This window comes from Cryptomeria japonica, chromosome 5 (assembly GCF_030272615.1).
Source record: "Cryptomeria japonica chromosome 5, Sugi_1.0, whole genome shotgun sequence".
Taxonomy (NCBI): domain Eukaryota; kingdom Viridiplantae; phylum Streptophyta; class Pinopsida; order Cupressales; family Cupressaceae; genus Cryptomeria; species Cryptomeria japonica.
In genome coordinates, this window is record NC_081409.1 from 692,123,169 (window position 1) to 692,141,147 (window position 17,979).

Consider the following 17,979-nt stretch of genomic DNA (forward strand, 5'->3'; position numbering starts at 1 on the left):
AGTTGATGATGGAGGTAGACCCCTCAACAAGGTCACTTGTTATTTTGGTTTTTGCCCATTGTTCCAGAGTTTCAGGGATGGAAGCCAAGGGGGACACTGTGGATGGGGGGACCATGGATCTCCAAATTTGGGGGATGGTTGGGGAGGCAATGGCTGGTAGTGCAAATAACAATTATTTCTTCTTTTTGAAACTAGAGCGGGAGTTTGTGGACAATGCCCTTTGCACATTCCCTATTGTGATACAATGTGGGGTTGAGGGGCAGATCCCCTACCACAAGCCCAAATTAAGGTCAACTGAGACCACACAGACCTGCATGCTCGATGCTATTTTTCATAATTTTATCAGTATGTTTATATTTTTTTCCAACACCAAATCCTTATTATTTGCTTTCTGATCAAATATTCATTCTTTAGAGAACTAACAGTGAAGCTGGGGAATCTGACCAGTATAAATGATGGGGGCTGCACAGTTGAAGACACCAATTTTGCTATTCTTGAATGTTTTATTTATTTTCTGCTCTGTTTGTAACTTTTTAGAAACTCCTTAGAGCAGTCAGCAAAAAGTCACCAATATTTATGAAAACTTGATAACCTCCATGACCACCCTACCCTCACCGTTTTCTCCACTCTCTAATTAGACCGAGGTTTTGGTTATGTATGAATTAAGAAATATTTGAACACCAACTTCAAGGTTAAGATACGAGACCTTGCATCCAAGTAAACTAAAACTTTAACAGCTGTTTTAATAGCCTGTTTTGGCTCCAATACAATGAAAATGTTCCTTTTGTTGTACAAGGTCAGCCATTTGTACATCCCAACATGTTGCCTTTGTTCAAGGCTTTGACACAAATAAAAAATAATTATCATGACATAGAGAAACTGGTGGGACTTCTAAACTTAGCCAAGATGGGACTTTTAGAAGTGCCCGGTCCATCACTGGTACATGTGGGCATCCCGCCAATGTCCCCAACAGGGGGGACATGTCCCCTACTTCAGTAGTGCATCCAAAAAATGGCCCCTCTCTGTTGCTGGTGGAGGGATGGGGAGCAGGGGCAGTGGGGGGATGATTCATCCCTGCATCCCTGAAACATCCCATTTCCAAACCTCTGCATTTTTAAGGGGAATACATGCCCATGGAACTATGATAGTTTTCTTACATCACAAACTAGAATTAACAAGTTTAAAGGCTGCAATTGATTTGACATTATTTATTGGAATACTCATCTGATATTAAACTACTACAAGTCTCTCAACTGATCAAGAAGCTTTGATTAGTGTATCGATAAGAGAATTTTTTGCATTGTGAAGGAATTGAAATGGAAATGGAAAAATAAAGAAAGAATTGAGACCATGATAAGATCTGCTTATTAGAATGCATGCTTTGATTTTCCTAATTTCTTTGCTCACTTTTCAGGTAATGGCAATTGCTGAGCAAACTTCAGACACTGAAAAAGATGTGGAAAGCAGTAAAGCACAAGATGATGTGGAATCCTCTGAAGTTAGAGAATATGCTTTATCCTTTGATATGCGGGCTGTTGCTGCATCTACAGTAGATTTAGTTGATTTTATTTTCTCAGGCAAAGGCGAAAGAGTCCGGGTATTCCTAATTCAAGATATTGTCAATGCAGTGGATACATTTTTGCAGCAAGAAATTTTAAGTTATCTTTATCTTGAGAGAAATGAACCTGTTGGAGACAGCAATGTCTCTTATCAGAAACATAGGTCAAACAGTGAATATATCCTCCAAAATGATTCAGATGACAGAAAGAATGCATTCCAGGATCATTCTGTCAAATTTGAGGGTAACCCAAAATCTAAATTTGCATCGAGGGGAGACAATGGCCAGCATTATAGAGACAACCATAATAGGGGAAATAAAAGCTCAGAAAGCTCTGAAAAATCTTCTGCAACAAGAGAAGACACTGACACAGACGATGAACAGGTCAGTAGACTGCTAGAATAAAGCTATGATATTTGCTTTTCTTATGCATTTTAGGTACATTTGGGTTTTCTAGATTCATATTACATGCATGTGGATGTTCTGCATTTGTAGATATTGTTAAAGCAAATTACACACGAGTATTTATTATTTGTACCATGTTTGATATTTGTCTTGTCCTAAAGAGTGAGATACCATTATACAAGACAATCTGCTGCGTCAAAAATGATGTATATTAAAATGGACTGGTTTGGGGGTCCATTGCTTACTTTCTCATCTTTTCCAGTTTATATGGAATTGGTCAGTGCAACTATCTAGATCGAATTGAGTGAGCACTCAATAAACATTCCATTATTTTGTAATTGCAGAAGCGATTTTTCCTCATTAGGGTTATTGCTGGTCTACGTGCTTTTGCCAAAGCTGTGAATTCTGCACCTGAGGTATGGATACCTTTGCTAGTTAGTACTGCAATTAAGCCTGAGGTATGTAAATTTTATATTAATGTCCTCAATGCCTTGGCTAAGAAGTCCTGTCAAAGAGTACCAGAGACTATTTGGCTTCAAATTTCAAGAGCTATTCACAAGTTCTTTGAACGAAGTAGCTGATATAGCTGTGCAGATATATTGGTTTGTAGAACTGTTTGATCCAGTGTAGGGTCGTTTCAACGTTATTTGATATGGACAGGCTGGCATCGCCAAAAATGTATATTGCCCGAGAATTCATTTCTAGACGTGGATAATAAAAAATGCTGTCTTTCTTCATTTGGAATCTTTACAGAGTTTCGATCATTTGCCACCTGTTCATATTCTTTGTCCAGCTTATTAGCAGGCTTCTTTCCAGTTAAGAGGGCTGGTCTATTTCTAAAGTTTTGTAAGCCTTGCACAAGGTCCTAGCAAAGACTCGTGCAACTCTTTGATAAAAAGATGCTGTAATTATCGATGTATAGAAGATTTCTTGCCATCACTGGGCACACGATTCATGATACATCTTCAGGTGCAAGAGTAAATGCATGACATTAGAAACAATTCTTGGAGCCTTGTGGCAAATGTAAATATTAATTCCTTGATATACTAATGCAATCAGTTTAGCTAACTAGCAATTAATCCATGTACTTTCGGACCAATCCTGAGCTTGCTTCCTTTAATGGGCGGTTGATTTAAGCTCTTTGTAATGGTCAACTTATTCTTTAAAAATAAAAGACCATTCATTTATATTTTGGGTGCAAATGTCACACAAAATATACATTCATTGGAATAATATCAAATGAGTATCTATCAATGTAAATGTGTATGTTTGAATAATAGTTCAGTCATTTAAATCACAGAGGTATTTGGAGTTGGTAAACTCCAGGGAGTTCATAAAATAATAACTAGCCCTTACACTATAAGGGGGTGCAATGGTTATGCCAATAGCTAATCATAATTTTAGTAAATTGTTTAAAGAGAGTATAAGTGGAGGGATGTAGTAGAAGATAGTATTTTGTTTTTTAATACATTTGTTTATAATCCTTTGATGGATTTTTTTAAGACCTTTACTTTTTGATTATTCGGAGGGGGGAAGGGGAGGGATAAATTATTTGGTTCTAGAATAGCAATCAAAGGAGATTGCTGGTTCTACACAAAGGCCATTTATTGATTTAACTCTAGATATTGTCGTTTATGTTAAGCCTTGTCTTTCTATATTACTGATATTGATTGTTACTTTATTAAGTGTTAGGCCTTGGGATTTATGTGCGGTAATTGTCTATGCCATGGATGGTGGTATTTGTGTACACCTAGTGATAAAGGTGTATATGTATAGATTTTTGGTTGTTATGGTTCTGTGGAAGACTATTGTAGTTATTAATTCTATATATGACATACAAAAGAAGATTTGGTGGTTTAGAGAGAAATTTGTAAACAATATCTACAACCTCTCTCAAAGATCCATTTGAGTCCTCCTTTAGTCTGTGAGTTTGTCATTGCCATGATCTGTTTTGTAAGATTTGTTGTGGAAATTGGTTGTCATTAGTACTTACTACAAATGTTATATATAGTACGTTGAGCATTTTACTATTGTGTAGTGTCACTTGACCATTTCTAGCAAAAAGGCACATAGAGTTGTCAATTTTTTATTGTTCAATTATCTATGGTAAATTGTTTGTGGTTCATCAATAGTTCCCAATTGCATTGCATTACAATTGCATTATGCATTTTTTGCATTGTTTCATGAAAGTGTGCTTTAGTTGGAACGCCACCTTGTTGATGAAACACTGTTTGTAATATAACAATTTTAGTAAATTTTTGCCATAGCAATTTGACATTTCAGTGTGATGTGTAGATAGGTTTGTTCATAATGGGTGGTAGTTGGACAAGGTCGCTTATAAGAATTTGCAATGTAACCAAAGTAGATTAGTTGGCTGGAAATGCCTTGTCTACTCAAGTGTTTATCTTTAGTAGTAGCTTTGGTCCTATGAAACTTATCTCATTAATGAGGATGCATTTTATGTCTTGTACGTCTTCTTGAAATGTAGTGTGATTTCATTTTTTATTGGAATTGTGAAGGTCAAATTTATAGTTGAGGCTTCTATGTCAAATGAAGCAATTCAAGAGCAAGGGTTGGATTTAGCTTTTGTGGTAGTGCACTTTGAAGTATATTTCTTATGCAAGCAATCAAGTAAGCTCTTTTGGTTCATGCAGCTCCATGAAGCATCATACTTAAAGGTTGCTTTAAGGAATGATCATAGAAGACTCTTGTAATTATGGTAAGTGCTAGTTTTTGTTTTGATGACATTTTATAGTTTGGGGTGTTTAACTTCAAATGGGGTGGTCATCTTGTTAGAACATTTTATTTGTGTTTATGCATTGAAATATTGTTTCATTTAAATGTGGAGGGACACTATGTCCATCCCATCTTTTGTTTGTCAAAACTACGTCTACCAAGCATTTGTATTTCATTTAGATGCACTTTGTTTGTTAGATCCATTTGTGACAGTAATTTCCCTTCATTTATGTTGTATGTTGTGTTTATCTCCTTTTTAAGTATCAATTTTCCTCTTCACGCCTGGCTTTTATTTCAATTACACAATTGATATGCCTTACATGGTATTTGTTTGCATTCTTGTGTTTATAATTTGTGATTGTTTAGATGACCTTTACATAAGATGTTCTAATTATACCAAATGGAACCCCAATCACACACAAGGAACTTAGTTGCCCAAGCATATCTATGTCTATAAAATCATGGAAATGTTTTTATCCAAGTAGCTCACTCCAACAAAATGTTTCAAAATGCTTTGAATCTTTGTTTTGGAATGGTATAGAATTGAGAAGATGCATTCGTAATTCTTTTTTTCTCCTCTCCTTGCACTTGCATCCTTTGCGGCATGTAGCATGTGAGAAGGATTGTGCAGATTCAGCTAGCATTATGGTTTCTAGTTGTGGATGATGTTGCATATATAAATGTAGGTTAATAGGTTGTAAATTGTTTTCATTTATAGTGTTTATTAGTTAGCAAAATACTTTTCAACCAACATTTAATGACTATAGTGATTGCAAGTAACAAGAGAACATTTCATAATAGGACATTCTTTTAGGAGAAGTTTATTAACCTCTCTTAAAAGTAAATATGACATCATTGTAGTCATCATTGTTATACAATGAATTTTTTAAAATGAAGAGATTGTTCCTCTTTATGTTAGATGTAACAAATTTATTCAAAACTTTAATTGTTGAATGCGAACCTTGTTTGAATATGCATCTAAAGTCGCACCAACGAATGAGAGTTTCCATCCTTATTCGAAACCTTTAGCTCTTTGTTGATCCTTGAATAGAACCAATTTGATGAAGATAGATGATTTTCCTCCTAAACTCCAAGAAACTATTAGGGTCTTTGTCTCATTGGCAAGAGTATATGGCCATAGGCACAAATCTTTGAATCTCTACAAAGAAATTAAAAAGTTGTCAATCTGTGTCTCAAATGAGACCCTCAACCTTCTTTTCTAATCATCTAGAGAACTTTTAAAAAAAAGCAATATAAAATCACTTTATACTTTAACTATACCTTAAATCCCTAAAAAGTGGTGTATTTAAATAATTAGTTATTTTGGGTAGTTTTATCACTTGGTTAATAGTCCAATATCTAAAACCTTACATTCTTATTCCAATGAGCTATTATACTAAGGTGCTTGCTAATTTTTTTAATTGAAATAACAACCTTAGTAAAATTGATTAAGATATATCTCAATATTACATCCGAGTTGTAGAAATGGTCAAAAGGCATCAAAATTGAAAATTGCTTATACATGAGTGATACTAATGATGAATGATAATAATTGGACCTGATTAGGTGACTTACAATAAATAGATGCTCTCCAAGAATCTTAGAGAGCACATTGGAAGCAAAAAAATAACTTTTAGAAAATGCTCTCTGGAACATTTGAGCTCACTAATAACATCAAATAATCACTTAGATAAGGTTAACACACCCCCAAAAGTTTAGAGCCAATTACAAAGCACGGGAATCTAAAAATAAGGACCTTACAATCCTTCCTTCCAAAGATTGCTTGTCTTCAAGTAATAACAATTCAATTGAAAAATCACCAAGCTAATCCAAATTGAAACCAAATACAATCGTAAGGTCCTAAGTCAACCTAGGAGGTCTATAGCTCCATCTACTTAAAGCACTTTCCTTCTAGGCATTGTTGGCAGTTGTTAACATTGATGACTTGGCGTTGTCATTGATGTCAACCCTCAGTTTGTGTATTGATGAGCTTGATGTTGTCTAACTATGTCCAACTTAGTGTTGTGTTTTTCAGATTGTAGAGAGTATATTAGATCAATATTAACGAAGATATTGGACATTGTTGTTAGTAAGTTATGATGTTGGCCATTGGTGTCAATCCGTTGTTGATGAATGGTGTTGTATTTTGTTGTTGATATGTTTTGTTGCAATTTGTGATCATTGATGTATTATGCAGTTGAAGAGGTTCTCTGTGGTGGATGTCTATCTTCTTGGTGTTGATGCCTACATAGTATGTTGTGGTGATGTTACTGATATGTTTAATTGTAGAAATGATATGATGATATTAAGATGAGGATTAAAAGCATTAAGATGATGATGAAGTGATGTTTTTCGGATGATCTTGTGCATACAAGTTGTTGTGGTATCTCTTGTGTTACTTGTAAGTGAAGCAAATGTTGTTCTTGTGTCCAGAAGTTGTTTAGGAGTAAAATTGTAGAAGTGTGTTGAAGATAGTATAGGGGAAAGCTCTGCATTCCTCTGCATTTGCAGATATGGTCTTATGATCTTGGATGTAATGTCTATGGTCTATGGATGTTGCACATCTATCTTTTTAGGTCCTTGGTGTTGTAGTTGATGTCTCTGGTGTTGGCGGTGTGTTGGCTAGTTAGGATTGATCTAGAGAATTCTTTGCATTGATGTTCTTGTTGTTGCGGCTTGGAGGACAAATATATTGTTTGTGCAGTGTCTCAATTCAAATTTCATGTGATGAAATGTTCTGGAAGTGTTTGTCAATGTTTATCTCATGATTGTGTTTCCTGGCACTCTGGTAATGAAGAATTCTATGTCAGTTTGGTTTTTGTTAGCTTGTTTTGGCGTGATGGTATGAAAGAAGTGTATGGGGATGTTGTTGAGGGTTCATGGAATGCCTCCATGTGGTTTGCATGATGTTGGATGATCTGTTTGACACTAGTACATTTGGAGTAGTTTTCTGACGATTGTTCATCGAAACTCTGACAACTAAATGTCGGAATTATGACATATTTGTTCATCGCTATTTTTCCGTCAGTGATTCTGACAATGGGATTCACGTCGAATTTCAAACGACACCATGTTGGAAATTCCTATGCACCTGTGACATTTTTTTTGACGAGACATTGAAATTTCGACCTCGTTGCACCCTTAATTGCCATAACCTTTGTCGATGACCGTTTATTTATCGTCGTAACCTTTGTCGATGCATTTTACTTTGGCAGTGTCCATCGATATGTCTTATCGATAGCCTCATCAGTTATCGACAAGACAAGATTTCTCCATTGTTGTTAGGCGACATGTTTGTTTGATGAGTAAACGTCGAAATTTCGACCTCGTTGCATCATTTATCATCGTAATCTTTGCTGATGACCCTTTAATGTCGTAACCTTTGCCGATGCATTTTACTTTTTCCAGTTTCCATCGAGATAAGTCTTACCAATAGCCTCATCGGCTATCGACAAGACATGATTTCTTCATTGTTGCTAGTGTGTGTTTTGTTGATGGACCATCTTCAAGGAGATGTCGGAAATTCGATGATTAAGACAACATATGAGGTTGCATCTTGCGACTTTTTTGTCATCGCAGGTATGGCAACATCGTCGGTTGTCTTGTGGTGTTCGTCGAAATTCCGACCTTCCCCAACATTTTAAAAAACAGAAAAATACCAACTACTTTTATCTACACCGATGACCCTTTATCGTCGTAACCTTTACCGATGCATTTTACTTTTTGCCAGTGTCCATCGGGATAAGTCATACCGATAGCCTCATCGGCTATCAACAAGACAAGATTTATCCATTGCCGCTAGTGTGTGTTCTGCTAATGGACTTAAACGGTGTATGTTATCCTGATCACATGCTTCTACTTGTCAGTGTTACCATCGGGTTGACTTTTGCCGATTACAAAGGATTAATATTAGTAGCATTAATATCAATGAGCTTACAAAGGATTAAGCGCAGTAGGTACTTCATTATTAGGAAGATAAAGATCAAATAGCTACAAGAATGCATGAGGAGACTTATCATAAGGAATCATAATAGTAAATACCAAAAATATCTTACAGCCAGTACATAAAGCATTCATAAATAGTCATACAGATAGTCATATTGTTGTTTAAAAATACTATCAAAGGAGGATATTATAAAGATAGAGACCTAGAACTCAGTATGCAGTTATGGATAATAGTGTAGGGTTAGGTATAGTCCCAGACCTTGTTTAAAGGGCAACATGTGATAGTGCACGTGCCTAAGGAAAACTCTACAAAATAGTGAGCAGCAAGACTATCAAGAACAATATTTCAGTCTTAGGCATACACAACTCAAGGAGATAATGATTAACAAAGAAAACACTTACAAAGATATATCTAGTCATAAAAGATAATCATCTAAGTTGGAGACATGAGAATATTGTAGAACACAAAGTAGATAGTGCCATCATAAGGCGTACACTCCATTTCAAGGCCCCAAACTTAAGGGCAATACAAGGAGATTCCATCAATGTCAATTGTAGTCCATAAAAGCTTTGTCGCAAAGCAAATCAAAGACAAAGTACGGTCATAGAGAGATAAGAAGATCAAGTCTATCCAAGAAAAAAAAGAACCCAAAGGCATTCAAAGATGTAATAGTCATAAGGCATGCATAGAGGCTCAATACAATGGTAATACAGTGTTGCAGACCAGTAATGAGGAGTTAAGAATAAGGATTGTGATAGAAATCAGGTTCTAAATACAGAGGCACATGACAATAAGTTTGAGATTAGACAATGCAACATGGAGATATGATCACCTTCTATGAGAAATGAAAGTACAATCATGATAGTATTTTTTAGTAGATTGGACTACCATAAACATGCACTTGGAAATGACTAAAGGGTGGGAGTTTCAATTAAGTGAAATTCAAGTTAGAATGCAAGTTCTTAGTATCATTCATTAGTTCAAGCATTAGTTTTTAGAGAAAATGTGGATTGCTAAGTTCATCATCAGTTTGAGGCCTGAAAAGGTGGAGTTTTGAGGACAATTTCATCAATTCTACATCAGTTAGAATCCCCTCATAGGTCATACATGAGACAAGATGGCTTTTTAGATAATTTAACACCTAAGTTACTGATTCGGGTATGCATATGGATACAGAATTGGGTATGGATTCATGGAATTGGCAAAACAAAAATCCTTGGGTATAGGTACGGGTATGTTCGTACACACACACACACACACACACACACACACACACACACACACACACACACACACACACACACACACACATGACATAAAATCTACTCCAATGATATAAAAGCAGGTAAGAGCAAATGTAATCTTGAATTTATTTAGTTTATGACAAACTGAAATGAAATCAAAGTAAACACTTATACAGTTAATTGCATAGATGCAAAAACTGATTTGATTAATGATTCTCAATTAGGTCTTGAAACCCTCAGAAAAATATTGACAATACCAGATCTAGTCATCAAGATAGTAAGACGAAAAAATGTAGTGATAAATAATGCCACTATAACTATTGGAAGATCTTAGAGCTGATTACTAATCAATATGATAACCAGTTGACCAATAAGAAATCAATAATAGCAGTTTCACGTCCTTATAATGACAGTATGAAGAAATAAAAAAAATAGAAATAAAGATCAGATTGCACCAATGATGACAGGCTGTGTATTTATGACAACTGCAATTTGAATAGCAGTTTGGGTCAGAGCACACCCCTTACAAAAGGTTGCAGCGTATATGAGATAGCAATTTAAATTGTAAACTTTGCAACCAGCACTACTTTATTAATTTGCCCCAAAATTAGGCACAACAGATGATGAATAATCACTGAGGACCCAACCACCTAAGAAGGACCTTGAAGGAATCCAAGGGGAATTAGGCTTGGACCAGGACATAGGTAGAATCAAAATCAGGATCCAGGGGTTTTAGTGAAGAATCAGTAACTTAGTTTAACAGTCAATTTCCAGCAGTTCCACCTCCTTTTATGCATGCTCTTTCTTCAAATTCGACCCAATGAACAATGAATGAACAAAATGAGGCAGTGTGTTTATTCTAAAACAAAATGAACAAATGTTAAGGAATGAACAAAGAAAGTATGTCTATTCTAGAATAAAATAAACTCACAAAACCAATGAGGCATGCATTCACTTGTAATGGGGAATTGTCTCGTAGAAGCATGCTCACAACCTACAACACTGAATATGTTTTCTGAAAACAAGATGCTTAACATCAATAAGATTAACAGTGGAGCATAATGAAATATTGAAAAGTGTGTTACTTTATTGAGCTTCTCTTTGTTTCAAGAATAGTTTAATATTCTCTACTTAACAGGGCCAACCAAGCGAAGGTAGAAGCTCATTTGACCCCTCCCCCCTAATATCACTCTAAATTCCCCGTTAACGTCTAACATTCTTTCATCCATTAATGAAACATAACATTCATTCATTAACACGTAACATTCATTAAGACATAACATTCATTAACTTTCATTAACACGTAACATTCATCAACATTTATTAACACATATCATTCATTAACATTCATTAACAAGTAACATTAATCAAGATTCATTAACACATATCATTCATTAACATTTAGTAACACATAATTAAATTTATTAATACATAAAATCCAGTTGTTAACATATAATAAGATTACAAACATTTTTTTTTTCTTTATTTTTGAAGCTTGGAGGTAAAGACTAATTGGACCATCGTTGTCGTCATCATTTGTCCCCTCTTCATTTCTTTTGCCCTGTGCTCGTGATCTAGTTAATGTATGCCTAGTTCGGTACTCACGATGAGGACGCGTATGCAAAGGGGGGTCCGCTGCAATAACAAAGAAATGGGTTAAATTCATGAGTCTAATTATTATTGTTACAAGTATTCCATCAATTAAAATAAAATTACAAGGGTGCTCTTTACTTGACGGGGCCACATCATCTTCCTGATCATTTTGTCTAGCCTCGTCCTCAACATCCTAAAAACCCTCTAAATCCTCTGGAGTTGAAACACGAAAGGTTACATTAATCAATACACCAATTCCAATTAAATTCGTTTATAGGAATAACAATGGTCATCTTTACCTGGTGGGGCCCCATCATGTTCCTGATGTTGTCTACCTGGATCATGCTCAACTTGCTCACCACGGTCTACATGCTCTAAAATAAAATGAGGGCTAGCCGACACTCTATTTGTCTCCATCTCCTACGGGTGGCATGGTTCTACTATTAGGACATCATAAATAAATTATGTAATGACATTAGAATTTAAAACACAATGAATTAATTATGTGACCATATATATAAGTGAAATAAATTTCTATCAAGAAATCAATATCAAATAGATAATACTCTAATCGCATACCAATACATTTCATTCATGTCATTGATCTTCTTCATCATCCACCTCATCATCATGACCATCCTCATCATCATTATCATTATCATCATCATCATCATCATCATCATCTTGTTCTTCTTCATGAACATTTCTGTCAGGAACATCATCAACTAACTGTTGATCATGATCATCATCTACATCATCTTCTACTTCTTCGGTATCTTCTTCTTCCATGACATTATACTTTATCGACCTTCCTCTTGGATCATGTCTAACAACAAATGACCAACTCAGTTTATGAGGAACCTCTAAGTAAAATACTTGCTCACATTGGCTTGGAAGAACATAGGGCTCATTTCCAGCTTGCTCAAGCGACCTTGTATTAACCATTGTAAATCCATTATCATGTTCAATAACAGTTCTGTCAGGATTATTTTCATTCAATTGTAGCCTGTACCATTGGATGACAAAAATAACTAATTTGAAGGACCTAAAGTCATACTCAAGTATATCATCCAAAATCCCATAGTATCGATTTTGTGAGAGTCGATGATGTATGTCGCTTCTAGACAAAACATTAGTCATCTGAAATACTGCACTTATTCCATAATCACAAGTTTTCTTCATGTCATCCAACTTTTTGATGCGAAATTTATGACCATTGCACCACATAGCCTTGTGGTGTTTCACTTGCAAAATGTCAAACATATATAATGTGTACATCATTACAATTGGAAGAATATTAAATAATATGGGTGATTAATATATTTATATGTACATGTTTATTTCTTAAACCATATGCTAAATCAATTTCTCTTTGTGTAACATTGGAATCTCCATTATGGTGAGCTTCTTTAACCAATGAAGCCACACCTTCCCATGTTAATGCGCGACTAGATTGTTGACATAGTTGAATCCATATCATCATCCAATCAAGATTTTTTACAACATACAAATGTAGTGCTTCCCACTCTCTAGCAATTGTACAAAAAATAACTAGAAATTTACAACTTAAGTTTATTGAAGATTACGAATAAATTAACTGCAATATATATAAAAATAACTGCAATATCGAATAATTACCTCTCACTTTTCTCATTGTACCTTTCCCCATCAGGTTCTCCCCTTCAAATTTGTTAATGGAGTTGGGATCCCAAATACGATCTACACGGATCTTTTCCACGGACTTAGAAAGGTATTCAGTAATGTACATCATAGTCTGGTATACCATAGAACCCTCCACCATAGAACCCTTAGGATGTGCTCTTTGCCGAATCAAAGACTTCAAAAATTTCAAGTGTCTCTCAACCATGCACATTGACCTTGTGTGTACAGGTCGACACAATTCAATTTTCTCAACTTGGTGTATGAGGTAGTGTTCTTGTGCATTGAAAAAAGTTTAAGGTAGACACTTTTGCATTTCACACATTAGATGATATTTTTTTCTCTTCCAATATTTTATATCTTTTGTATGGATTTCTTTAGATGACAACCACCTACAAGAGATTCAAGATGCATATATATTAATGAGACTTTACAAAATAATATACAATATATTACATAACAAGTAATATCACTACAAATTGAACAAATATTACTACTTACCTCATGTATTTTGCAAGATCATATATAACTTGCTTGACATTATTGTCGAAGTGGTCTGGGACAGATAGAGTAGAACGTACTGCAACAATTATAAAATGATATTTTTCATTGTTTTCTAACATAATACAATGAATTGTACATGCAGTATACAAATATATAGTAAATACACAATAATGAAGGTATGTCAATCATACGTTTTCATCCCTAACCCAAATTCACTTTTCTAACATAATACAATGAATTGTACATGCAATATACAAATATATAGTAAATACACAAGAACATGAATTACCTTAATGAAGGTATATCAATCATGCGTTTTCATCCCTGACCCAAATTCACTTTTCTTTGTTATGAGATTGTTTATGTTTGCAGCAAATCTTGTCGAAAATCGAATTTTTCATATGACTTCTTTTATAGAATTGCTTTGCTGCTCCATTAATATCCAAGGAAGGGCACTTATATTAATCTGGTCTCCATCGCTATTTGATTGAATGACATTTTTCATTGCATGATTGGATTCTTGAATGTCACTACCAATTTTGACAATTTTTTCTTTGTCATGTCTTCCATCCAATATTTTCCATAATGTCTTTGTTATATTCTTTCCAATATGCATAGTATCAAACAAATGCACAATTTGTAGCTGCTCGTAGTAGGGAAACCTACTAAATTGTATGGGATAACTTTTTAGTCCCTTTGGAAGGTGGTCATTAATGCCTTGACGACCTTCACGAGGCATATAATATGTTAAAAAATTTAACAACGACAACCATCATCAATTACATCATCAGTAAACAAAACACAATATAAAAATATAAATTCCAAACATAAACCATTAGATGGAATGACATTACCTTGACGATTAATTCTATTATATTCCAACTTCCATAGGCGAGGTGTCATTCTTTGTGGCTTTGATGTAGTCTCTTCTTTTCCATTGAAAAAATGTTTTTCAGTATTTTAATACTTATGATTTTTATGGAGGAAGTGCCTAGACTCATCAAACACTTGCTTTCCTAAACTTTTTGAATAATGAGATTTCATCTTTGGACCACAAACTAGACATGCAAATTTTCCCTTTGTTTGAAGACCTACAAGATCATGTATAATTGGATTAAATATGATAATTTTTATATTTATAATTATGTGCAAGTTGATCACTATAACATACCAAAAAATGTGTTAGTCCTGGGGCATCATGAATTGTCCATACAAGCATTGCATGGAATTAAAATTGTCTTTGTCTTATTGGTCTAGAGACGTCATACATAGTGACACCATTCCATAACTCCAACAACTCGTCGATAAGAGGATCAACATATACATTCGTATCTTTAACTTGGCACTTAACTAGTTGAATGAACAAAAACATTACATAATTATTATGACCATTTTGCTGCAATATTTATAATTTAATGTGGATGACTATTAAATGAAAAAATATCTGGAACAATCATTGCCAACATTATGTGCTCCCTCTTTACTGACATCCATGGAGGAATGTTATTGTTGATAACAAAAATAGGTCACACCGAGTAAGTAGATCTCGGCTCTCCAAATGGATTGACACCCTTCGCTATCAATGAAAGCCTCAGATTACAAGGATCTTCTTTAAAGTGTGGTTGTCTATGTCCATAAATGCAGAACCATTTGTAGGCATTTGAATAATGTCATCTCGAATTCTATTGCGTGCATGGTAATTCATGAATTGCGCCAATCTTTCGCACCTAAATAATCGTTGCAAACGTGGAATAATGGGAATATAACGAACAACCTTGTGAGGAACCTTTTTTGTTAGTTGATTTGTTCGATATCTACTCATATGACATTCAAGGCATTCTGTTGTAAATTCATGTTGTTTATGATATATAATATGATCATTGGGACATGCATCTATTGCTTGATACTCCATTCCAATATATTTCATAATAAAAAATAATTCTCAGTATGAGCGAGGTAGAATATTTGATGGTGGTAACAAAAACTCGCCTATCAATCTACAACCAAAAATATAATTTGTTAATATAAAGAATCTTAATGTTGCATGTTTCACCCTTTATTAACTATAATGAAATAACAACAAAAATAAATGAAAAAAGATGACATATATGACATACCTTGACATATGTGAGATTGTTATGTTGGATAAATTGTTCATAACCTTCAAGTTCACCAACAACAATACAACAAAGAGAAAAGCTATTTGGGAGCCTTCGTAAAGGGGCTCGTATGCCTTCTCAAGTAGAGGTACATCATGAACAACGTCAAAGTCATCTTGATCATCATGATCAGTTGTGCTAGCACTAAATGTGTCATGGATCAATGTATTTGTACCATCATCTTCAATTATGTTTTTTGGTGCATGATCATCTTTTTCCATAGGATCATTATCTTCAGCTTCGATATTCACACCTCCATGTTCCTCCACTTGGAAAACCACATTCTTCGGGTTGTGGCAGTCCATATCATGTTCCCTAGGGCACTCCACCTATATAAAAATGATCGACATAAATAAACCATGATCATGATCTCATCATCAAGTGATTTTTATGTATATAAATAGTTAAAACGCTGTACAACCTAAGTTGGACTAGTACATTCGGGTCAAAATTTCGACGGCAAATCATCATCATTCTGACGCAATCTTGTTGCACTACCGACAAAAATAACTGTCAAAAACTTTTTGTCGAAAGTTCCGACTATCCTTGTGGTCGTCGCAATTCCAACATCCTCTCTAACCTTTCTGACGACCGCCATGGATGGTCATACACACAAAGAATACCGTCGCGATCTTGGCCTTCCGTCGTAATTCCGACATCAAAAGGCAAAAATTCCGACGAGGATGTTGTGCATCCGACGACACTCCTATGTCGGAATTACGACGACCCCATGAGAGTTCCGACGAGGATGTTGTGCATCCGACGACACTCCTCTGTCGGAATTTTTACCCCTTGAAGTCGGAATTCCGACGGTGGGCCGATTTTTTGGAAAAAAATTTTTTATAGAAAAAGATTTCTCTACTATCTCTCTTCTCTATCCCTCTCTACTATCTCTCTTCTCTCTCCCCTCTCTAGGTCTCTTTCTCCATCCCTCTCTTCTTCTCTCCCTCTCTACTTCTCTTTCTCTACCCTCTCCAGGTCATTATCTCTTCCTCTCACCCTCTCTCGTCAAAAGAGAAATAAAAACTTGCATGGCCTTATAATTCATGAGTTGAAGTTTGAGTTTAACATTTTGGAGGTAATTTTCTTAGACTATTCAATGCCCATTCTAACTAAGGTCAATCAAAATTCAAGATAAACTTGTAGTAAAGATGAGGATCTCGAGTTCATTAGTAGAGGACTCCACTTTTGATGGGAGAAAACCCTAGTATTCAGTTTGGTAAGCTTTAGTTGAAGGTGCAGTATGACAGCCACGTAGAAGGAGAACCATGACATGTTGCAAAATTAGAAGGGAAATTCTAACAAAGAGTAGCTACGTGTCTGAAACATTCAAAGCATTTCATGTCTGGGCTAGCTATCTTCTTTACTCTAGTCTAGGATTTCACATTTTTGAGAAAGCATGATTTGTATGGATGGTTTGTTTCAAATGAAGTATAGTCTAGCCTCCACCAAAATAACAATGACTTTAAGGACTAGTAGAGTAGTCTGTTAGAAGGTTTAGACATTGATAATAGTGTCTAGGTTTTCCCCAATTCTTGAATAGCATTAATAGATAATCATAAGTATAGCAAGGAATAGATTACTTAGAGCTTGTAATGAAGAAGGGTTTTGAATTAAAAAGACAATGATAAGAGTTTTTTTACGGTTCAAAACACAAAGACAATCACAACAGAAAATTACAAGTTATAGGGTTACATTGAGTAGGTTTGATTGATTATTGAAGAATATATAGTGTTTCTCTATCAATAAATAAGAGGTCTCAAGAAGCTAAAGACAATGAAAACTAATTGATGGGCAACCTTTTGACTGTCAAGAAGTGATTGCCTCAGATGAAAGTAGTGATAACAAAAATATCAACAAAAGAACAACCAATAAATGATAAATTTGCAGTGAGATCATAGTGCCTAAATCAGTCTAAAAGCTTATAAGGATCAGAACCAAGCCATATAAGCTTCAAGAACAATTTGAGAGCATCAAAGACATCTACCAGACATTAGAAATTGTCAAATCAATGACACAACAGCCTTATTACAGTCTTATGTTGTATTAAATAGCAAAAGCCAAGTCTAAGATAGTGTTAGAAGGTGTGTGAGAGTCTTCAACATGGATAACTGATAGGTATAACACTGAGAGCAGCAATATATGAGATTTGATGAATGACAGTGGCCATGATAT

The 17,979-nt window shown here is 35.0% G+C and overlaps 1 protein-coding gene across 4 annotated transcripts in view; it reads left to right on the top strand.

The window, feature by feature from the left end:
* LOC131067345 (uncharacterized) overlaps positions 1 to 3,260 on the top strand; it is a 163,043-nt gene extending 159,783 nt beyond the window's left edge. For all 4 annotated transcript variants that reach the window (XM_058002312.2, XM_058002311.2, XM_058002310.2 and 1 more), the window contains exons 14-15: positions 1,415 to 1,942; positions 2,308 to 3,260. In XM_058002312.2, coding sequence (XP_057858295.2) covers positions 1,415 to 1,942; positions 2,308 to 2,544 — 765 coding nt within the window. In that variant the 3' untranslated portion in view covers positions 2,545 to 3,260. The remainder of the gene's footprint in view (positions 1 to 1,414; positions 1,943 to 2,307) is intronic.
* The last annotated feature ends 14,719 nt before the right edge of the window (positions 3,261 to 17,979 follow it).